A 22,744-nucleotide genomic window follows, 5' to 3' on the forward strand; every position below is an offset into this window, starting at 1 on the left:
CAGTGGTCACTATCTCCACTTGGAGGAGAGGGTGCAGAAGGGACAGTCTGTGTGTTTATGTGACATCATTTTCCTTTTCATGATTCAGGATCTCTGAGATGAATGCCTGAGGCAGCCTGCCCTCGCGCTCCCAGGAGATGAGGCAGATGGCAGGCGGATACAGCAGACCTGCAGGTGAGGATGCCACATAGGGGCAGCAGGGGCCCTTGGGGGAGGGAGGCCCCTGGGTGGGCAGAGGCACGACTCCGCCCTGCAGGTCCCCTGGGGGAGCCGACTGTAGTTCCTGCTGATTCACTGAGCGCCTGTTCTTCCAAGCACAGGGGCAGGCGAGGACTGGACCTGCGAAGTCCCCGATGGGGCCCTCCTCCCCCAGCCCTCGGGTCCAGTAAAGAGGAGACCCAAGGCCATAAGGTCATCGGAATGCAGGATCCTTTAACCAGACTGGAAGGAGGAACTCAGCAACGGTGAGCAGTGTGGAAGGGTTAGCATGTCCTAGTTTACTAAGACCCCAGAGAGGTGCCCTGTCTCTCCACCCCTATGCCACATGCACGGCCATCTCCAGGTAAGGACAGGCAGCCACGAGAGAAACATGCAAGGCATCTTGGTGCTCCCTGGGTCCACATCCTACCCTTGGAGAACCCCTAAGGGGAGAGAGCTGTTTCCATCTGGGAACTTGGCGCAGGACAGCAACAAAAACAATAGAACTAATGAATGGGGAAACCTGGGGAACTACCCGGAGTTGACGGGTGGATCTGAGATGAGGGGAGGGCAGTTGGGGCAAAGTTCACAGCACTTCAGTGTCCCCACACCCTAAACACCGAGTAAGACTGAGCCCCGGGATGCTTATCCGTACTGGGGACAGGGCACTGGGGCACATCCACTCATGGTGCTTTTTTTTTGCAGGCAGGAAAAGCAGCTGAGGAGGCCTTGTGATCCAGAAATAGACACAAGGAGACGCCGAGGGAGAAGGCAACAGAGCTGAAGGAGCCGACGGCATCAGGCGACTCTGACGGTGGGTCTCTGCTCGGTACCGGAGCCGTGTCCCCTCTGGGGAGCCTGCAATTGCTTCACCCAAATGTGCATTTCCTAACGTTTCCTTCTGTCCCAGTGACTCCAGATTATTCGTGATCTTCAGCTGCCAACTTTCCTTCAATTATGTGTGTTCATGTGGTTACTCGCAGGTCTGTCAATAGCCTGCTATTGGGGGCATATGGAATTGATTTAATCCGATGCCTCCACAACTGAGACTCAAAGGCAAGAATATCGTTTAAATTGTAATGAATATTCCCAAATCGTCCATCACACACATTAGCCATTAAACTGCCTTAAGAACAGCATTCGCTCCGACACTCCCCGAGGACTGAATGAAAATGCTCATTTCCCTTTAATTAACAAGAGACTGTATTTTAAAACATTTTATTTTCCAGTTTGGTGAGAATTATAAGAAGTTGATACTGTAATCTATTGTTTCCTCCTCATCACTGGGTTGGGTTTCTTTTCATATTACAATGAATTAAAACATACTAATTTTACTGTTAAATTTATTTTTTATGCTCCAAGCCCTTTAATTCGACTGATTTCCATTTTCCATTTGGTTGAGACCAATCTTAACACATATTCTGTGTGTGGTGTCCTGTCTTACAGCGCCCGCAGACCAGTGCCCATGCAAACACCGAGGAGACACTGTCCCAGACTGTGCTCACAGGCCGGCCACCTCCCACGGAATCTGCCCTGGGGTGGTCGTGGAGTGGAAATCACTGACTCCCCAGCCCACCGTCCTGTGCTTTGTCCAGGACCCTCCCTCACTGTCCAGCCCACAGACAGCAGACCTGATGTTGGCTCCCATGATTTCCCCAGACTGCCACCAACATACTTGGCCCCAGCCCTGCCCTCACACCCCAGGTCCAAGCCAAGTACCTGATTTGAAGTCAAAGCCAAGCCCCCATCTTGCCCCCGCCAGACTGAGCCAGGACTCCAAGCTCTGCATCCTGGCACCAGGTGAGGGATCTGCCTGGGTCCCCATCCACAATGCCAGAATCCCTCAAAAGGCCCTTTCCAGACCCTCAGAAAAGCACTCAGAGGCCAGTTCAGGGAGGCTGTCCAGACTTTGTGGTCTCTGCTCAGCAGATGGACGTGGACGCAGGACATTGCCAGGTGACCTGAAGGATGCCTGCTCAGATGGCCAGCACTGACCTCCAGTGAGCGGACCTGATGACTGCCCAGGCCGGCGGGCTCCCCATCCTCCCCACCACCCAGCCTCGTTCCAGGCGAGCCCCTAGTGGTCTGTGCTAGGTTGACTCAAATGACTCTGAAGGACACTGTCTCTGTCCCATCGCTTTTCTCTGGGATGACTTTGTGCAGTCACTGGAGTGAGAAACTCTCCAGTAGCTGAGGCTCGACGTTCAGTCTCAAATACCTGGAGGAGACAGCGGACTGAGCAGGCGGAAGCACGGCAGCAGGCTCCGTCGGATGAACAGGACTCCCCAGCCCCGGTGCACATGCAGAGAAGGACCCCTGTGCCACCCTGGGAGACACACACACACACACACACACACACACACACACACAGCCTGTTCTGACTACGTCCCTTTCGGGTGAATTCAAGATGGAATGTATGAAACTGGCATAGGGGAGGTTTTTAATTCAGTTAATTGTGTAATAAGCTGAGTAAAACTGGCATAAGTATTTAATTATAACTAAGGAGCTGTGAAATTAATCTGAACTTTGGGAAACTCTGGTTAAACTGAGCTCCGGGCTCTGTATCTTCTGAGAACTGCCCTGTCCTGACACAGAGTTCTGTTTCTGTGTGTTTTATAGAAACCAGTGCTTTTTAAAATTCAGTCTCACTGTAGAGTTGTGTTTTTAAAGCGTCTTTCAATGTTAATAAACCCTCAAAATATGACATATTGTGCCTACTTTTATTTCTAGACACCACTGGTCAATTTTATATTACTTTAATTTCTAAAGCCGCTACTCCTGATGTAAAGGTGGAACTCGGCCCTGAGGCTTACTAGAAATGCAGTCCCTTGGGTATCCAGAGCTCAACTGTCAGACACAGGGCTGGAGTCTCCCTGGTGGATTACACTAGATACCTGATCCTGTCCCCGTGACCCACTGGGCCAGTCAAGGTCCCTGCTGTGTCACCACCAGGCGTGGATGGAGACAGCCGGTTGGTGGGAAGCTGCGATGAGCCGTGTGGGAGGAGCTGCCGAGGAAGGCGAGACCCAGAGCACGGCTGCATCTCACCCACACGCCGTGGACTGCAGACTCAGATCTGTGTTCACAGCCACAGAAGGAAAACCAGAACTTCAGCAATGTACGAGATGTTTCAGCAACAGGGTTTACTGTTGAAGTATTTACAATTAATCATCCATCGACAAAGTTTTAATTTCTTAACAAAATTCTGCATTCAGTATTCCTACATCTTCACTATCTTGCATTCATAGGTCAGATTTTCCCTGTTAATAGTTTTCTCAAAATTCTCATTTGCTGAATTTTATGTTAAAAGGCTCTTTTAACATATTGATCACCCACTGTGGATCGGGTGCCCCTGAGGAAACCCAACTGTCACCCAGATTTGGGTGACATGGTGACCAATGCTACAGGTTTCCCCCTTCCCCTGGCCCCTCAAACTTAATTTTCTAAACGTGGAATCTAGAGGTTTTCTCCACTTTAATTTTAGGATCACTGTCTGCTCGCTGTGAGAACCTTAAAGTTGATTATGAAAAGAGAGATCACCAAAGACTTCCCTTCCTTCATGACGCGCGTACGGGGAATCCACACGCGCACCACCCAGGCACGGGCACCCCCGGTGCTGCTCTGGGAACTAAGGGCTTCTCATGGACTCACTTCTCCAGGACGAGTTACCTGGTACTCCGCAAGAGCCTTCGTCCTCACAGCCTGTTTCAGTCGTTGTTAAACTCAGCGGTTATTCCTCCACCGAGTTTCTTGCGCACGTCAAGCCCGTGCCTGGCTGAATGCTGGCCCCAGTGAGTACAGACCTAGGTTCTCCCAAGTGGAGCTTGCTCAAGCTGTTTAACTGCGAGTTGTACATGAAAGCACGTCCACCGTGATTGCAGGCCTGGGTTCTCCACGGCGCAAGCCCTCCAGCGTGTTTTCAGCTTAGAGCGCTCGCTAGAGGCTTCTACTTCCTCACATTTTCAGCATGAGTTCTCTCGCGTCATCTCTGCTCAGAACACCGACTGAAGGCTTCACCACACCGATGTCATACGTATGGATTCTCTCTCACATACACTTGCACACGTCAAATTCAGTAAGGATGACTGAAGCCTCTTCCACATTGATTAGTGTTTCTTCGATGTGTGAGTCCTCCGGTGCATTTAAATGTTAAAGCTATGGTGGCAGTCTTGTCCACATTCACTACCTTTATGACAGCACGTCATCTAAGGTCACAATATCCGCTGAAGGCATTCATGATTTTCTCTCCATGGTGGGTTCCCTCGTGTCGCCTAAGGGCAGAACACTGACTGAAGGACTTCCCACACAGATGACACTCATAAGGCTTCTCTCCGGTGTGCGTTCGCTCGTGGCGTCTAAGGGCAGAGCACTTACTGAAGGCCTTCCCACACAGCTGGCACTCATACGGCTGCTCGCCGGTGTGCGTCCTCTCGTGCTGCCGGAGGTTGGAGGACTGACTGAAGGCTTTCCCACAGAGATGACACTCATATGGCTTCTCCCCAGTGTGAGTCAAACTGTGTTTTCTAAGGTCAGAGCTTTGAATAAAGGCGTTCCCACAGAGATGACATTCGTACGGCTTCTCCCCAGTGTGAGTCATCTCGTGTCTTCTAAGGCTCGAGCAGTTACTGAAGGCTTTCCCACACAGGTGGCACTCACATGATTTACCTCTGGTGTGGCCTTGCTTGGGCTGATTAAGGTTGGAGTGGTCACTAAGGGATTTCTGACACTTTTTGTTGATACAGTGTGTCTTTTCCATGGGAGTTACCAAATGCTGGCTCAGCATGGAGCTATGAGTGAACTCTCCTCCCCAGCCATTACATTCAAAGGGGCCCTCTGGAGAGTGAGATACCTGCTTCTGGGAAGGAGAGGAAAGGCTGTTAGTGGTTTGCCCACATTCCTTCATACATTCATTTCTCTACATATGACTCTAAAACACACCGTTCACTGGTGGTCTCCATTTAAAATCTTTCCAATATTACCTATATACACAAAGGTTTTCTCTGTGTAAAGCTTACAGGTTAATTCTGAAGATGGTATGTTTCAAAGACTCGGCATATGAGCAGTGTTTATGCAACTGCCCTTTTCTAAAGATCTCAGGTTATGATTTTGAGTTCAGGTTAATTTTTCCACTAAATTTAAATCATCCAAAACTTTTTGCTCATAAAGAGCTTAATCCCAGCTTAATGTAAATCAGGCTACTGTGCTCAGTTACTACGATCCCACTGCCAGCTCTTTAATTTGGGTGACCAGGGTTAACACTCATGAAACTTACCCCTGGGATGACTGTAGACATGTCCTCCCTCCTGATGTGTTGTGTGGCTAATACTTCTTTTCTAAGGGCACCTTCTCTGCCTAAAATAATTGGAAAAAGAAATACAGTTGGCAATAGGGAATGAAAATGTTGAAAAGCACCAAGACCCATGTGAGTATGTTTCAAAACTTGGCACTTAGATGGGGAACACCCTAGGAAACAGAAACACATTACAGGGCATTGACAATCAGTTAAAGATTTTCAGAGCTGAAATATAAAAACATTAAAATGGAGATGAGATGTTGGGGAGGTAAAGAGGTTAAGAGAGGGAAAACCTCAAAGGGGAGGCTGAGGACAAGAGTTATGTGAAAGTTTAACTTCAGCAAGTACATGAATATCCTTGTTCCTAAAGCCAAAAAAAAAAAAAAAAAGACAATGGCAGGAGGACATGTGAATTATAATTAAAATACGCGAGGAATAGTAACACCTGGAGAACTATGGCCCCACGTCCTCACCTACATTGTAGAAAACACCACTCATTTAACAGAATCTTCAGTTGATATGTTTGAGTATGTACTCACTCCACGACCAGGCACCCTCAACCCTGAAGCACAGGCCTCTACCACATGCCTGGACTGTGGCTCTGGAGAAATCCTCCTCCTTCAGTCCACAGCTCTTCACCTTGCTCCAACTGGAAAATCACATCTGATTTGCAATGCTGATACCCTGTTTACGGAAAAAAGGGACATGGATTTTGAGTTCTGTGCTAATAAAAGTACATTATCATCAAGCCCAGGACAAGTTACTGAGAAAGAATAAGGGGGTCGCTGATGTTCAGCCGAGGCAACAACACCCTAAATGGAAAATGCACCAAAATCCAGATCGCGTGCCTAAAATAGTGAAAGTCTCTGGATGCTGACGTCCAAGGCCAAGTTTGCAGACAGAATGCAGAATCCTCCATTTTTTCAAAAAGGGAGAAATTAAATGTCTCCACAGTGGGTTCAATATAGTGGTTTTCATACAAATGCCAATAAACATAAATACCACAAGAATGATCAAAGGTTTATTATTTTCACTAGTCTGCTGTCAAGCCTCAGTGCAGTGACTAGAGCAGAATAATTACTTAGAAAATATTTAATCAATTTACCTTTGCATTCAAAAATATTCACTGAGTTCCCAGTTCTGCTCTGAGTGTCAGAGATTGAGTGGCAAGAAAGAAATTAAATGGTGATCAAGATGACATTTTAGTAGAGTGACAATCTGCATGTAAGTAAAATATAAAGAAACAACTCTCTTTCATGTAGATTTCTGTGAGAGAATCAGCTAGAGAATGGGGTGGGTACACAGAAGCTGTTCCAGATACTTGTTGATGCAACCAACGAACACCTACCCACTTGCCTACCTACCTACTTACCCACACACACACATACATAAATGCTGACAGACTCACCCACGGAGACCAGGTGACTGAGGTTCTCCAGCATCACGTCTCTGAACAGCTTTCTCTGGGATGCGTCCAGCAGGGCCCACTCTTCCTGGGTGAAGTCTACTGCTACATCTTCAAATGTCACTAACTCCTAAAACATGGATATTCTGGTTTAGGCAGAACAATCCCTATGAATGTCCAGAGTAGGAGGGTTGAAAGGGCAGCACTGAGGGAAAGGGTGGAGGGACCAGGTGCACAGGAAGATCAGACTAAGTCCGGGCTTCCCAACAAGTCATTCTCACTGCTGAACCGGCACCTGCTTTTCGGAAACCTCACATAGATCTACACAGTCTAAGCTAGTAAAACTTTATTATAAGGGAGTATCACATGAAGCGTGGTGAAATAGAATCTGGAAATCTTCCAAAAACCTGGTAATTATGAGTTCAGATACATGATTAAAACATGCACTTAAAAATTTATATAATTCTCTTCCTGATTAATTTCAAGTAACTTTATAGACTCATCACAAGGCAAATAAACCATGATTTGCCACCTTTAAACCATAGCTATGGTTACATCATTCCCCTAAATGAACTTCAGACTCCGTGTCTATTAAATGATCAATAACCTCTTACAAGTACTGAAAGATCCAATGAACTGATGGATGGAGCACTTCCTATCTAAGTAGACATGTGTTAAATACAAGTCATTAGTCTATTACTCATTAAGATGTCTGCGGACATTGAAACCATCCCCAGCATTCTTCAGAACTGAACAAGTTTCATACAGAACTTGGAATCAGCAGGTGTGGCCTTGCTTAACTCTGTAGGACTTGGTGTAAGGTCAGGCGGGTCAGCAGCACAAGGAGGGACCTCTGGGACGGCTGGCCTGGCCTGGCCGTTCCTGCGGCACGCGGGCTCCCATCTGCAATTTCCTCTGGGACCTCAGACACCAGTATCGGCGTCTCCTATCTTTACCGTGTCCCTCTGCTAAGAATGACAGAAGCCCGTTGACTGGTTTTGGTCTCTCTGGTTCTCAAAACCTTCCAAAGGGTCTTATATTTTACAACAGTCCTCCTGAACGTGGAGCCACAATTAAGAAAACAGTATTCCCTGCACATTAATTCCAGTTGCCAAATATGAAAAAGTGTTAATTTTCTTAATTTCCTTTTTAAGAAGTTCCTAAAAGTGCAAATATATTCTATCAAAACGTCACATTTAAAATTGGCAAAAAAATAGATGAATGCTATCTCAAGCTTTCCCTGGCCTAAACCTCCCCCATGCCCCCTTCAGTGCTGCACAGCCCGCAGCCAGGGCCTGTGAGGCCCGGACCAACCGACTCACTGATGAAGCCTCGGCCGCCCTGCTGGGCTGGGATGAGCTCTGCGCTCCCCTATCCTCAACACAACCTCAGACCGTCAGAGCCAACGGCATGATTAATGAGTGGTACCTCCCAATGGCACCATGGACAGAATTAGGGAAAGAAAACCTTTCTCGTCTCTTCCATAAGTACACTAGCTTAGCAGAGGCTGGAATAAATCAGTGAGCTGTTAGGAAGGCTATTCGTTATTAAGGAGTTCCTGACCCATGACACACCCCGGGGTCTCGGGGAAATTCCACTGGAGCTCAGACCCCTGACTTTCCTGACTGCACTGGGACACCCACGCCGGCAAGAGGAACCCGCCATCCACCAGCAGCAGCTGCGTGTGCAGCTTCACTACAGAGCATCCCTTACTCACCACGGGCTGCATCGTCAGTAACTCGGCTACCAGCGGTCTTTCTCCAGGTTTTCACTCGCAGACAGTCCAAGCATTAAGCAGGCAAAGCTGAGGACAGTGAAAGAAGCCATGAGACTCCTGCCTTGCGCACAACTTGCAGACCAACATTCCGTGAAGCTCCAGCCTTCACCTGGGCATGGCGCCCGGCCTAACCAGCAAGCACGCGGTGCGCTCCAGGAGAAGCGCACAGAGGGCTCTCCTCCTCTCCCGGGGTCCAAAGTAGGACGGCGGTAACTACAGCCGCTAACAAAACACAGGAATACAGGCAGCTTACGGGCAGCAACACCGAGCGCGCTGAGCTTTACACCGCAGGTGGACTGGCCCACGGCGCCTGGAGCCACTCAGGTCCCTCCCTGATTCGGAACCGTAGTGATGCCGGGCGCGTGCCACGGGTAGGCTCTGGCTCCCTCCTGTAGGTAACCACGGAATTCCTCAGACCACTTCTCCTGCCCTAGGTAAGAACTTCAGAGAGGCCACCACTAGCCCCTTGTCAGACGCTAGACTGCCCATCAGCTCCAGGAACCACAGAGCCGTCAGCCTGGACAGGTTCACCCTCTGTCTGCCACTGAAGGCAGGACCAGGTCCAGGTCAAGGTTGTGCTAGAACAGCAGTGGAGAGAAGTCACATTCCTCAAAGAGCCACGACTTTGAAATTTCAGGGTTGTGCAGCCCCAGACTTGCAGGGGTTGGGGAAGTCTGGAGACTGGGCTTCCTCAAGGATATAACACGCAGCTGGAGTTTAGTCTGGTGAGGGCACCTCTCCCCAGCTTCCTTGACTAAAGCTAGAATGATCTCAGAACTCTTCATGCTTCCGATCAGGCATCGCCCCCTCCACTCAAGGATGGAAACCAGATCCCAAGTATCTTTGAAAGAGATGCCTTACAACAGTGGCCTCTCTCTGCAACACCCAGACATTCCAGTGAGCAAAGGACCAAAATCAACTGCCTTCAACTTGAATCAGGGAGTGGAATGATTCATATTCAAGGCCCTTAGGCAATATCAAAGCTCCACTAAGCCATTATATATGCCCCCTCCAAGGTCCTCAGTGTGCGTTCTGTGTAGGAACTGGTTTACAGTAGAGAACCTGACACATCTATGCAAACAGAATCCATACGTACCCTGCAAAGTGTCAGGCATACGTCTCCACAGTGCACCATGTTCAGCTAGCATCTTCCAAAGCTTACAAACCCTGCAGAGGGAGAAAACTGACTTTCATCTCCAAACCCGAGGCCAGCCCACGGTTTCAGCTCTGAGCCCTTGCTCGCCTCCTCCATGACCACAAGGCCAGAAGATGGTTGGATGTCCTGCTTCAGCTGTGCCCTAAGCCCTTATCCCAGTGTTTTCCCTGTTAGGGCGCTTGGACTGAGCCCTGTGCCCCACACCCCTCAAACATCTGCCTCTACCTTGAGCTTGGAGGGACCCGAGGTACCTGCTCTTCAGAAAGTGAGAACAGCCCTCCCCCGGACACGGGCCCATACCTGGAGATTTGAATCCCCTCTGTAAAACACGAGAAGGAGGCTGTCTTCGGCATCACAGAGACAGGCGGTGACAGGGTGGTCCTCAAGCTCTGCTCTCTGCCTGTTGTGTGCGTGCACCGTGAGGAGGAGCTGGAATCCTCTAGGGTGAGTGGAGGGGGCTGAGGATCTAGAGGGTGATTTAAATGTCTGGGGCGTGATAGCTGGATTCTGGGCCCTGTTTCCTTTTGTGAGTTTCCTCTGGGAGTCACAATAATCTCAAGTATTTAACTCGTATTTTCCAGAACATCACATTAAACTATCAAAATACATATTAAGAAGACCTAATTAGTAGCACTGGAAAACATGAGGTGGTCAGTAATGCAAAAGGTTCAGCAATTTATTCACGAAGAACAGCAGGGTTCTCTTCCAACTAATTCTGAGGACAGTCCAGCTCACCCTGGATCATTTTCAGAGACACCGTAAAGGGAATATATACTTGGTTGGAAACTTCAGTTCACAGCCCACTCAGTTAAGAGATCATATAAGGGCAGAAAGATGTTGAATATCGGACTGGTTTATCTAGGTTTTGATTGTTAATATAAAAAATTACCAATATCCTTACCAAGAACACACTGAAATAGTGTAAAATTATTTACTAAGCACTAAAGAATATTTTCAATACTTGATAAAGACTGGAAAACCACTGAGACCTCATCAGAATCTGCCACAATACAAGTAAAAGGGAATGTAAGCTGGAAATTTACAAACAAAACTAATGAATCTGGGACCCACCCTTCCTTTGCCGGCAGCTCCTGCCGCTCATACCCCCTCCTCCTACTCTGTCCTGCTCCCCTCTCTGCTGATCCTCCTTCTATTTTCATTTACACCCCTGCTTCTTGCCCAGGTCACTCTCCTTCACTCTCACTGTCTTTCCAAGCCCATGGGATCCACTTCCCCATCTTCAATTTACCCCTGCTTTCTCTGTCTCACTCTGTCTCCCTGGTTCTCCCTTGACCTCTCTTTCCCCTTCCACCCCTGCCCCACCTCCGCATTCACAGGCCTAGAATGAATACGCTCCAGCCCTGGAAGAGCACACTTCCCAGTGGGACGTCACTGGGAAGGTAAACACACCCTGGCAGGCACAGCCGTGACAGGGGATTTGGGGCCCTGGAGTGTCGCAGGACGCGGGCGGGTAAACGCCCCAGCACGGGGCTCGGGGGCCTCTCTGAGGGCGCGACTGGGAAGGGGAGGCCGGCGGGCAGCAGGGCTGGCTCAGGAATGACGCGAGGATGGGCGGGAGACTCAGGACAGGACTGGGGTCGGCAGAGCCGGAGGAGGAGGCGGCGCGGCGACCCGACGCCGCCCCCAAGGGTCGGAGAATACACCGCTCTGGGAGAGGGGGCCTGACGCGGCGCGGGGTGGGGAGCGGAGACGGTGAGAAGAACCAGGGCGGGAAGGTGGGAGCGGGGACCGGCCACGCAGCGATTTTACCGGAGACAGACGCGGGTCCGGGCCCGGCAGCACAGCGCCTCCCGACTAGGCGGGGATCCCCATGGGCGGGGCTGGCGCGGGCGGGGGCTGTAAGGTCCCCGGGGCCGCGGACGCCGGGGGTGGAGGACGCGGGGCTGGGGGCATCGACGCGCGACTCTGAAGGAGAAATACTGAAACTCACTCCCGGAGACGGGACTCACTCCCGGAAACTGCTTCCGGGTAGGCAGGAAACGGAGAGCTCGAGTGGGGCGGGGCCTGGTGGGTGTGGGCGTGGCACCCCCGCCCCACCCCCGGGGCGTTTCCGGTCCGGAAGTGCCGCCGCCCGTGGAAGTGGAGTCTCCCGTCTCCCGCCGCGCCCGCGGGAGCCTGTTGGGCGTCCGCCCTCCTTCAGGTTAAACGTTGACGCTGCTTTAATGTAAAAGCTTGGAGTTGTGAGGCCACTTATATTGAATGCGGAGATCTTTCCTTCTCAAAACATGGAAAAGATTTAAGTCCAAAACCCTTTTGAGGAGCGTGTCACACGGGTCCTGTGACACCGTTAGGACAAGTGTGAGGGACGCCCTGCGCCTTGTGAGACGAGGAAGAGGGAGCTCGGCGTCTGTCTGTCCAGGCAGGACGAAGAAGCGCGGCTTGCTCACGGCGGGACAGAGCGCCTGCAAGTCCGAAGGCCTCAGAATGAAGCCTGCCCTGCCAGCACCTCGGCCCTGGACCTCCCCGACTCCAGGGCTGAGCCGCCTGGTCTGTGGTATTTGGCTGTGGCAGCACGAACTAAGACAGATTTCCATAGTGAATAAAGACCTGGGTCATTCCACCAGGTGAGGAACCACGACCAGGTGCTGGCTGACGGGAAAGGATCGTAGAGCCAACAGCGGAAGAGGTAGGTTTACATCCCAGCTGTGGCCCTGTGACCAGTTACAGCCGTGACTGTGTGGTTGTTACGAGTGCTTCCTCCTTATTCCGTTATGATGTGTGTGTACAGTTGACCCCTAAACATCGTGGGGGTGAGGGGCGCCAACCCCCTGCACAGTCAGAAATCGCTCCTCCAAGTCTAGGGTTCCACATCAGAGGTTTTAGCCAATCGCGGGTCGCGTAGTACTGTAGTATGTATTTATTGGGAAAAAAATCTGCATGTAAGTGGACTTGCTCAGTTCAAATGCTGTTCAGGGGTCAGTTGTTTATGGCGAGTGACTGTTTTCTTCAGTCTCTTCCCTCATGTAATTTAAGATGTATTGACTTTATGTCATAGTACTTAAGCACTGTTAATTTTACATCATAATATTTAAATCATAGGATGTCAAGGAGAAGAGTAAACCTCACTCAAGGATTTCACATCCGCTGCAGAGGGAGCTTGTGTGTTTTCCGTTGTATGAAGGACAGGTGCATCATTTTAGGGGGAATTGTGGCCTGGTTACTGTCTTTATTTGGACACTGAGCATTAAGGTTTAAGGAGATGTGTGTAGGCGCCAAGTTGACGGGGGCAAACTAATGATGGCTGGTTTTATTTCTCAACTTGCTTGGGCCACAGGGTACCCAGATACTTGGTTGAATATTGTTCTGGGCGTATCCCTGAATGTGATTCTGGGTGGAACAAACATTTGCGGCAGTGAACTGAGCGAAGCCTATTGCCTTTCCCGAGTGGTGGTCTCACCAAGTCCGGTAAAAGCCTGCCTAGATCGAAAGGCTGAGCAAGAGGGAATTGGCTCTCTCTCTCTCTGCCTTTTTGTCTTCAAGCCGGGACATGCATTAAGCCCCCACGTTGCTGCGCCTTTCGCCGCCTATTCCATCCAGGCCTGCGGAGGTCCAGACACCTGGGTTTGCTCTTGGTTAGAGAAGGTCCGGGAGGAGTAGCGCGTGGTGCTTCTGACCAGCAGGGGGCGCCACCGGCCTGCACAAGCATTTCACATGCCTCTTGGAGAATGGAAAATTACTCAGGCTGTCAGGTCTCCATCTCTGTGCCTTGCGGTGCAGCATGGGTGTTTCTTGGCCCATAAGGGGACAGTGAGTATTTCTAGAGGCTTAGGTAGGCCCAGATCTCCCTCGTTGTGCCTCTATTTTTGGCAACAGTAGATCCTGGGCTCTGAGCTATGGTGGAAAATTCTCAGGATTCGTAGGCAGTCACTGACACATTTTCCAGCCTTTCCAGGATGCCAAGAGCAAGGGTGGGGCACCCAAGTGGCATTAGAAATCTCAGGGTGGCTCTAGTGAGCCAAGGAGGCTTCCTGGGTCCTCCAGGTCTGCACCGGACAGTGCTGATCCCTGGAGGATATCCATTTCTAGAAGCTCAGCTAACCTAGGGACATCCTCTCCTGGGCTCCCTGCCAGCACCGGTGGGCACGTGCCTCAGGAGCATTTAAGGAGGCTAGTGCCACCAGAGGAGACCAAGTGGTGAAGCTGGAGAGATGCCGCCTCGGTGTGAACATCGGTCCTTTGGGGAAACAGCAGTAGAGGTCGCCAGTAAACAGGACCCCTCCTGTGAATAGAGAAACTGTATTCAATGTTACACAGTAACAACTGCCAAAATAATCCACAATAAGAAACATAATAAAAATTGTGATGAAAACAAGTGTGACAGGATGATGATCACAATGACATTTACACTAATGATACTAATTTAAAAAAACCTAAGGGGATGAGAGATTAGAGTACAGACCCCACCCCCACCCCCGAAGTAAATGACTAGGTACCCATCCATCCTCATGGGGTATTTTAGACCTAGACTAGATTTTCACAAGTTATTCCATAAGGCAAGACCAAGTAGCCTGATGACGTAGGAAACCAACCAGGTCAAGGGTAAGGCTGAACTTGGGACTCACGTGCACATTCCTGGAGGGGAGCCCCAAGGAATGGGGGCAGAAGAACTGTGATCGGAGCCTGCCAATCACATGACACCCATGGAATTTCAGAACTTTGGCCGGGTGGGTGTCAGCCCTGAGTGCCACGCAAGGAAGGCAGGCAGGAGCCAGATCCACACCATGTTCAGAAGCCACGCCTGCCACGTACATTAAGCCCCCAGCATTTTCTCAGCCCTCAGCACCTGGCTGTCCTGCTGTCCCTTCCATCTGACTCAGGGGGGCCAGTTGGCTTCACTTGCATATCCTGGGGTTTGAGCTATTGGTATGAGGCACCCTGTCTGTCTCCCAGTCCAGCAGGGGGCGGCAGAGGATAGCACAGGAGACTTTCTCTGCTTTTAGGAGAACCTAGGTAACTCTGAGGTCCCTAAGATACGTGAGTGGTCACCATCCCGTGCCTTCCAGTGCAGCACCAGCCTTTCCTGCAATAAGGAGGGGACTTTAAACATTTAATGCCCCATGGTGGGTCCCCAGCTCTGGGTTGAGGTAGAAAATTCCAAGTAACTTTTTCTCCAACCTCTTCAAGAAGGCAGGAGCTGTTCCTTGGACCCCAAGTAAACTTAGAAAATATTTTGGTGACTATCGCCAGCCAAAGACTTACTCCCAGTGTCTCCCAGCTCGCCGCAAGGGTGATATGGGTCTTCGAGGAAGCTTGTAATGTCATTAAAGTTTCAGTCAGGTCACTGGGATCCTAGTTTCATCTCAGTTTTCAAGACCTCTAGATCCTGTTCCTCCCCTGAATGTGGAAGGGCACACTCAGGTGAGCCTCTGCGTGTTGGTGCTATTTTAGAAGAGTGGGGGTTGAAAGGAAGAAGGAGAAGCCAGGGTTGGGGATAAAGCCACAGGGACAAAGTCAAGCCCCAGTGATGACTAGCGCTGGGTTTGTTTTCTGAGAGTAACACAGAAATCCTTCTGGGTTGGTCCCCATCACTTCCCTTTGCTGGGTCCTCAGAGCTGTGTCATAGCCCACTCTGTTGCCAGTGTCTTAAAACCACTAATTCTTGGAGAACATGAACAGAGTTTTAGAGGCAAAGAAGTGTTAGGAAAATGTGGTGTTTTCTGTTACCCTGTTCATTTTCAGTGAGGAGGCAGAGATGGTTCTGGAAGGCCTGTCTGGCTCACAGTCAGGAGATGTGCAGGGTCAGATGACTGCAGCTCCCCGGTCACTGGCTTCCCACGGGGCTCCTTCTCAGTGTGTAGATCCTGGGCGTTTTGTCTTGGTGCAGGATTCTCTCAAACCCTCATGTTCTCAAAACTTGCCAAGGCTTTTATAAATTAGTTTTGCTACCTGGTGAGACTTGGTTCAGAAAAGAATAAAATGGCAAAGGAGAATGACAGTGGATCCCATGGGTGAGGGGTTTATAGAGAAGGCAGATGTGGCTTTGTGTCAGTCAGCAGCTCCTAGGGCCAGTGGAGTGTCTTTGTTTAGGTGATGAGGACATTTTAATACCCCAGTAAGGATATCCAGGGACACAGGTGTCCCATGAGAGCAGATGGGCTCAGAGGACAGAGAGTCCTTCCTATTTTGGGTGCTCAGTTCCCCAGAACAAAGGCAGTGGGCAGTTTGGAATGGAAATGACCATCAAATGGGAACATAAGCTGCTGTTACATTGGCAATAGATTGGAAGTTTATCGACAACAGTCCCCCAGTTTCAGTTAAAGTGATTTAGGCTGGGATGATAAACCCACTGGTTTAAAGAGTGACAGGGCGTTTTGTCTGTGAACCCTCCCCAGACTCAGGTAATGCCAGTCACAGTCGGTCAGCCTGTCCTGTTCTGAACTCCCACGGGTCTCCCATCAGCTTACAGAACTTGCCACGGTGTGTGTCGGTTGCTCACTAAAATGGAGCTTCCGTCCCATAAGCTGAGAAAGAAAGTGAGCTGTTTGTTCATTTCCTCTCGGCATCTCCTTTTCTGGTGGAAAAGCACAGGAGAGTGAAGTATCCACCTGTGGGTGCGCAGCCGAGGCTTTGGGTCTGAGTTCTGCCTCTTGATTCTGCGGCTCGCTGGCGGTGAGGGACAAGAGCAGTGGACCACCTTAAATCTCAGGCGCTCCTCCGATCAGTGATCAGATATTATCGTGCGGGAGACTTGATGGGAAAACTTGTTTTAAAAATTCATTTTCTTAGCTTGGGAGTTCCCAAGACAAAAGCATTAGAGTGGGCACTGAGCTCTGATTTTATAATATTTTAGGTGATTGGAATCAACTTGGTTCTGGAAACACTGACCTGGATGATGTCCAGGGTACTTCCAGCTCCAGTATCGTAGTGTTCCAAGTTCTCTCGTAAATCTCAGTGTGACCTTATACTTGGTCTCCGTGATGGAACAGCTCACGTGATGTGTGTGTGTGTGTGCGCGCGCTTGTGTGCACTCATGCACCTACGTGCAGCATGGAAAGCGAAAACTAGTCCTTATTCTATACAAAGTCCAATCCCCAAGTTGTAAGTAAACCTTAGGTGACTGCCAGGATTAGCGGCTGAGGATGACGAGGCCATAACCTAACACAGTGTTAGTGAGGGGAGAGGCAGGGTAATAACTGAAATACCATTTTCAGGTATTAATGAGGAGTTTATGTAGACGGGCTTAAGGAGCAAATTGTGTGGTTTCGGAGGCAAAGTAAGCATTCCTGTGTGAACCATTTTTAACCTGAGTGTCTGAGTAAAGGACAATATTGACCAAGATGTAGAAAATTAAATGAAGATCAGTTTTGGAAAGAAAGTAATACATTCAAATACAGTCAGGCTCCTTCTGAGTTTCCTGTCAGAAATCCGTCTAGAGGAGACCAGCAGCCTAATAAACTCTAGCGAGAAGCTAGAGCTGGAAATGCAGAGGGGGGTTGTGATCAGACAGGCTCCGCTCAGGTAACAGAAGCCACACTGGGTATTGTACACAAGGAATTTCGTGCAAGGAATTGAATTACTGGAAGGTTGAAAAGGCTCAGGAGTTCGCAAGTACAGGATGGAGTTACCACCTCCAGGCCCAGAGGAGCAGAAGGAAAGCGGAGCTGTCAGGGGCCAGTGCTGGGCATGCTGGGTCTGGCTGCTTGCAGCCGAGGCTGCACCTGAGGGGACGGGGCATGGTGCAGCTGGGGCTCGGACCTCCGGGTCGGGTGCATTCCGCATGAATGAAGCCTAACGTTTTAAGGAAGGAGCGCTCTCTAACTGGGCTCAAACAAATGAGGTGCAGCGAGTTTTAAGACTTTGAAGAGGAGACGTGGCCAGACAGGTGTGTGGGCAGCCAAGGTGCACAGCAAGCAGCTCAGAGCCCAGCTAGTCCTCTTACTGCCGAGGGAGAAGAGCCTGGATGCTGCTGGTTCCTTTAGGGACACTTGTGAGGCTGCTGAGAAAGTCAAAAGAAGATGGAGCCAGAGGGATCTGGCGAAGGGCCCACTTCTTTTGCAGCTAGTTTCAACTTCTTGCTCAATCTAACTGCTTACTTGAGCTGCTAAAAAATGTTCCGTCTTTAGGGTTGGCCCTGTTGCTCTCTGCTCACCCAGCACGGTTTTCTGTGGACGTGCTGAGAACACAAGACCAAAAACCACAAGTCTGACGAAAGGGGTAACCAAGCCCCTGAGTGTATGGCCATGGGCTTGGGTGTCCTCACCTGCACTGAGCGTGTTGAGTTAAGCGATCTCTGGGGACCTTGCTGCTTGCATGGGCCACGAGCTGATCAACTCTCACTCCGAGTGGCCGGAATGAAGATGCTACTCACCCAACAGCCAGCGTGAATTTAGACAGAGTCCAGTTTCTTTGTGGAACTCGACGTTCTAGGTCAGACAGGGAACAGGAGACATTCTACACAATTCCTGCCTATAAAGGAGAGCGAGGAGGAGGGTGGGACAGTGGTCCTGCTGGGGCAGCCACAGCTAGTGTCCAGCAGGGAGTCCAGTTACCATGTGGCTGAATCTCCTCACATTGTAAGTAGAATCTCCTGACATTTGGTAAGAACGGCCCCAGGTCACACGTCTGTTTGAGGCCAGGACTATAAGGTTAGAATGCAGTTCATTAGACTCGCACTCCAGCCTTTCCACTCCTCCTGTTTTATTTATTAATTCATTCACTTTATCCATCAGTAAATTAATTAATAAGCCCTATACCAGGAATGGGGGATGCAAAATAAACAAGTTATAGAGCCTTCCCTCAGAAAGCTCATAGCCTAGAAAGGGGACTTTCTGCGGCATCAGAAGCTGGACTGCCAACTTCAGAGAATCCAGAATTTGGAGGCCCAGGAGAGAAGACCCAGAGAGGACTGCTGCCCTGAGAGCCCAGCCGGCGTCCCCACCTCCTCCCTGTGTGTAGTCGCGGCTTAGCTTTTAATTATTCTCTCTTTTTTTGCAGCAAAATGGTGTCAGTTCAGCTCGGCAGCCTCCAATCTTATCTTCAAAGGAAAGGCATTCGACTTCGCAGCGACCATCCATTCTCTGACAGTGTAGTTGTCTTTGAAATCCTCCTCTGGCTAAGTGAAGAAAACAGTCGGTCTTCAGTTATCCAGTACTGAATTACTGGAAGGCAAAATTCCACCACTCAGGCCAAGCCAGAACTCCACACTACCGAATCTCATGGCGACACAGAGTGTAAGTGTAGACAGCAGAAAAGCAGATGTGACCTGAACAGCTGTGTCTGAGCTCGGATCCCTGGTTCAGTATATACAGGGTGCTTCCTTTGTACTCAAGTAGAAAAACCAAGAAAGGGTTCCCTCTGCTATAATCTTTGTTGGACATAGAGAAACAGTGTTTCTTCCTGGGGCGGGGGGAGACAATATCCTTTCTAATTCCAATAAGCAGTCTTTTGCAATAAAAGATTTTTTTCCTGTCTCCAAAATAATAGTCTCTTGTATATAACAAAAGGTACAGAGTGTGCTATTTACAGTGGAGGCAGGGCAATGGCAGCCGTGTGCCTTGGGCATGTGGTTGTGGAGTGTCACAGTTTGGGGGTAAAGCTTCAGTATTTTCTTTGGTATTAAAAGAAGCACAGTACGAACCTGCTCTGCCAGTGACGTCTGCAGAATAACGTGTTTAGCTCTGACAAGCCGTGTGAGAGAGGCATAGACACTGTGCATTCATTCAGGACAAAGAAACTAAGCTGAAGAGAGTAAAATACTTTAAGAGACAATGACTAGGGAAAATGGTGATGTGTATTCCCTGGAGAAATCATAGGAAGAACTGGCAGTTGCTCTCAAAAGGTGTAATACTTATTCTCGGAGAGAACGGCTCTGGGGCGGGGAATGTGTGCACATTAGCCGTCGTCTGTCTCAGACACTACCACACTGAAGGCTCATTAATGCCCAAGGTGGGGCTAATCAGTGGGAAAAAAATCACAGGAACTGAGATTTCTGCTCGGAGTAAAGGGAAACATTTTAAACAGTCCAAAGTTGAACGCAGGATACTGTGAGTAACAGATCACTGAAATTTATCCAGCATCAGGGCAATCAATCAACATCTTCAGGGAAAAAAAAGATCAGTCTTCAGAAAAAGCCCTATTATTATTTCCATTTATTGGAAATAAGTTGAAACCCAGAGTTCATACATCTTACAAGGTTTGAAACTGAGGTTCAGCCTCAGATATTTTGGCATAATAGTCTGTGTTCATTTCCTCTTTTATTGATCATGAAACTCACTTCCAGCACTGAGAGTGTCTGTGGTTGTGGTGGTGGTGGTCCTAACGTGTGTCCACTCTGTGCTGCTTACTGAGTCAGACGGGCCTGAGCTGAGTTTTGGGGACAGGGAGCCCCTAAGTATCTGCTTCCCTACATTGGTTTGAATCACTTGGAGTCCTGATGAAAGGAGATGGAGAGGACAGATAAAATTTCTTTCTCTACTCTGGATCCATTGTCTGACCTCCCAGGAAACAGACTGAGGGCAAAAGTTATTTTACAAGAGAGGCTGTGAAACACGAGGGCAGTATTCCTCAGGTCTGTTCCTTCTTTCTATTCCTGCCTGTTTTCAAAAGTGCAATGGAAATGACCACCTCCCAGGAAGTCCTTCTTGTTCCCCCAGTTAGAACCGAACTTCTATTTCCATGGCTTCTCTTATTTTTCACCTTCATCGCACGTATGAGAACTGTTTTGTATCATAGTTCTTTGTCCATCTGTCTGTCTCATCCATTCACTATATACACTTTAAATTATCAAGTGCCTGTTTATTATTATAGGCAACCTATTTTTGACCAACACAGAAATAAAAGACTAATAAACTTTAAGCAAATTAAGAGCAAAGACCATGATCTAATGTTCACCTCCACTTTACCTCCCTTTATTATAGGATGTTTATATATAATTATATTATATATCATTACATTCCAGAACAATTTCTCGTTAAGTGATAAGCACACATTCAATAGCTATTGACCGGCTAGCCTTCTGCAGCAAGATTGTGTAATAAATAAGTGTAGAAATTCAGAAACCATAAGGAAGAAATAGACAGGATACCTCATGGTGCATGGACAGTCCCATCGGGAAAGGCTTCATAACAGGAGGAATGAAGGATAGTTGAGGAGGGAATGGAGGTAAAAGTTTATTAGAGATGGGTTCTTGGCTGAATTGAGCAAAGACAGCCCAGTTCAAAGGACTTAAAAGAAAACTAATCAAGATGTTAATGTTTGAAGTGATGTGATTTTCCAGCAGTATATGAGAGCTAGAAAGTCCAAGATCATCTAAGGTTAAGAGATTCATGAGATTCATTTAAGAGATTCATTTACCAATTAGTGGAACATGAAAAAATAGACTGGTAAGAACCTGTTATTGTAAGTTTGATTTCATTTAGGCTGTAAATGCTGTTCTTCTCTGAATTAGCAAGTGTCGTCTGCCTCTTGAGATTTTTTTCTCATTTTAAAACAATCATTTTGTCATACACTGAAGCTGGGTCAAAGATTACAGAATGAGGAAACAGATCTAAATGAAAAGGGAAATCTGAACCCGTTGGTAGAGCTTTTAGGGAAATTAACTAGATATTCTTCTGGTTGGAGGTGGTCTGGATCAGGGTGGTCCCATTAATATGTGTCCAAACTTAGGAAAAGATTTCCTGTAACTAGTTTGTTTCTGAGAACTTTTTAGGATATAGGACTGAATCAAGTACTTTTCTGAAAGATGAGCTTTCTTCTCAAAAGACAGACCCTGAATAGATTTTGCCTCAAAAGACATCCTTATATCTATCAAGATTTCTCTCTTACCTGAGAAGATTTGAGCAAGAAGGATGATGGCAGCAAGAATAAAGGAAAAGATTTTCATGGCTCCGGGAATCAGTGGGGAGAGGCTGAAGGAGGCACGGTCACTGGAGTCTGACTCTTATCAAGGGAAATTGATTAAAGCAAGTTCTACAGCTCTGAAAAAGCCAGGAGTTATTTTTGGTTTTTAATGCTCACTAAGAATGAATTATTTTCCATGCTCCATTGCATAGTGTGTAGGCTGATGGGTCAGATTTTACCTAAATAAACGCTGATGAGACAGTAAGGAAAATAACCCGGCTCCTTGCCTGGAATTCTCTAGTCTGCACCTCCATCCAGGCTGCTCCTGTGTTCCCTCAGTTCCGTCTCAAGTACCACCACTTCCGTAACGTCCGTAACCGCCGTCTCTTCTTCTTCTCTGAGATTGTGTATGTCACTTACTCTTCTCTAAGAGTCACTCAAACATTATTGATTGGTGCCTGTATAATTGGTTTTTTAAGATTATACTCTATGACAAATTTTCATCTCCCAATTATACTGTAAGCTCCATAAAGGAAAATAACTTTCTTCTCATCTGTTTTCTTTCCGTTTATGCCCTGCAACAGTGCTTTGTAACAGTAGGTGCTCAAAATATATGTATTTGACTTATTGATAGTTGTCCAGTTAGAGGAACCCATGAATAATCAAGCAATTAATATGGGAATAGTAATGAAATGTTCAAAGGTTTTGCATATTAAGGATAATCATGTTATTATTAAATATGACCACATTTTGTATTTTATGGGAATAGCATTTTTTTGACAAATGTGTGTTGGACAATAAATACCATGTGTACTTATGTTAACAAGAAATTAATTAATGTTAATGGACTGGAAATTCTCATTAAAGGCAGGATTAATCATCAGGTGGATTAAGTGGGAAGATGAATCCGTGTGTTGTCTATAAAGGATGCATTTCTCCAAGAAACTTTTTGTCTCTTGAGTTAATTATAAGCTCACAATAAATTGCAAAAATGGTACAGAGAGTTCTTGTGTACCCATCACTCAGCCTGTTCCCATGGTGACATCAGCCATTATGTGAATTATCAAAGGTTGGAAATAAATTGGCACAGTAAAATTAACTAGACCACAAATTATG

At 48.2% G+C, this 22,744-nt stretch overlaps 2 protein-coding genes and 1 long non-coding RNA gene across 10 annotated transcripts; 1 reads left to right on the forward strand and 2 right to left on the reverse strand.

Annotated features, from left to right (window-relative positions):
* Window positions 1–1,524: 1,524 nt before the first annotated feature.
* On the reverse strand, window positions 1,525–11,799 carry LOC105084409 (zinc finger protein 596). 8 transcript variants are annotated; one of them, XM_064477599.1, is made up of 8 exons: window positions 11,781–11,799; window positions 10,130–10,229; window positions 9,770–9,840; window positions 8,614–8,700; window positions 6,900–7,026; window positions 6,076–6,175; window positions 5,471–5,546; window positions 1,525–5,053 (listed from the first exon to the last, which is right to left on the reverse strand). In XM_064477599.1, exons 4-8 carry the CDS (start codon window positions 8,623–8,625, stop codon window positions 4,400–4,402), a joined length of 969 nt encoding a protein of 322 aa, XP_064333669.1. In that variant the 5' UTR covers window positions 8,626–8,700; window positions 9,770–9,840; window positions 10,130–10,229; window positions 11,781–11,799; the 3' UTR covers window positions 1,525–4,399. The 8 variants fall into 8 exon arrangements, with proteins under 8 accessions (XP_064333669.1, XP_064333667.1, XP_064333665.1 ...); XM_064477597.1 differs by having other exon boundaries at window positions 10,130–10,268; window positions 11,781–11,795; XM_064477595.1 differs by lacking the exon at window positions 11,781–11,799 and adding an exon at window positions 11,600–11,739 and having other exon boundaries at window positions 10,130–10,295.
* On the forward strand, window positions 11,755–22,625 carry LOC116149216 (uncharacterized). The gene is made up of 2 exons (XR_004132849.2): window positions 11,755–12,476; window positions 18,785–22,625. It is a non-coding gene; the product is annotated as an uncharacterized LOC116149216 (long non-coding RNA).
* LOC105084457 (beta-defensin 107A) lies at window positions 18,733–21,717 on the reverse strand. Its single transcript, XM_010974589.3, has 2 exons — window positions 21,614–21,717; window positions 18,733–18,902 (listed from the first exon to the last, which is right to left on the reverse strand). The coding sequence occupies exons 1-2, from the start codon at window positions 21,669–21,671 to the stop codon at window positions 18,760–18,762; spliced, it is 201 nt and encodes a 66-aa protein (XP_010972891.1). The 5' UTR covers window positions 21,672–21,717; the 3' UTR covers window positions 18,733–18,759.
* Window positions 22,626–22,744: the final 119 nt, after the last annotated feature.

The sequence above is a fragment of the Camelus dromedarius genome, chromosome 22 (genome assembly GCF_036321535.1).
Source record: "Camelus dromedarius isolate mCamDro1 chromosome 22, mCamDro1.pat, whole genome shotgun sequence".
NCBI lineage: Eukaryota > Metazoa > Chordata > Mammalia > Artiodactyla > Camelidae > Camelus > Camelus dromedarius.

Excerpts from the sequence above, each read along its gene's own strand:
- LOC105084409 (XM_064477599.1), bottom strand. Across the intron at positions 6,176-6,899 it reads CAGTCACCTGGTCTCCGTGG|GGTATCAGCATTGCAAATCA; the intron begins GTGAGTCTGTCA and ends TTCCGTAAACAG. Across the intron at positions 5,547-6,075 it reads CAGAGCCACAGTCCAGGCAT|AGAAGGTGCCCTTAGAAAAG; the intron begins GTGGTAGAGGCC and ends TATTTTAGGCAG.
- LOC105084457 (XM_010974589.3), bottom strand. The coding sequence starts at position 21,671 with ATGAAAATCTTTTCCTTTATTCTTGCTGCCATCATCCTTCTTGCTCAA. Across the intron at positions 18,903-21,613 it reads TCTTGCTCAAATCTTCTCAG|CCAGAGGAGGATTTCAAAGA; the intron begins GTAAGAGAGAAA and ends TTCTTCACTTAG.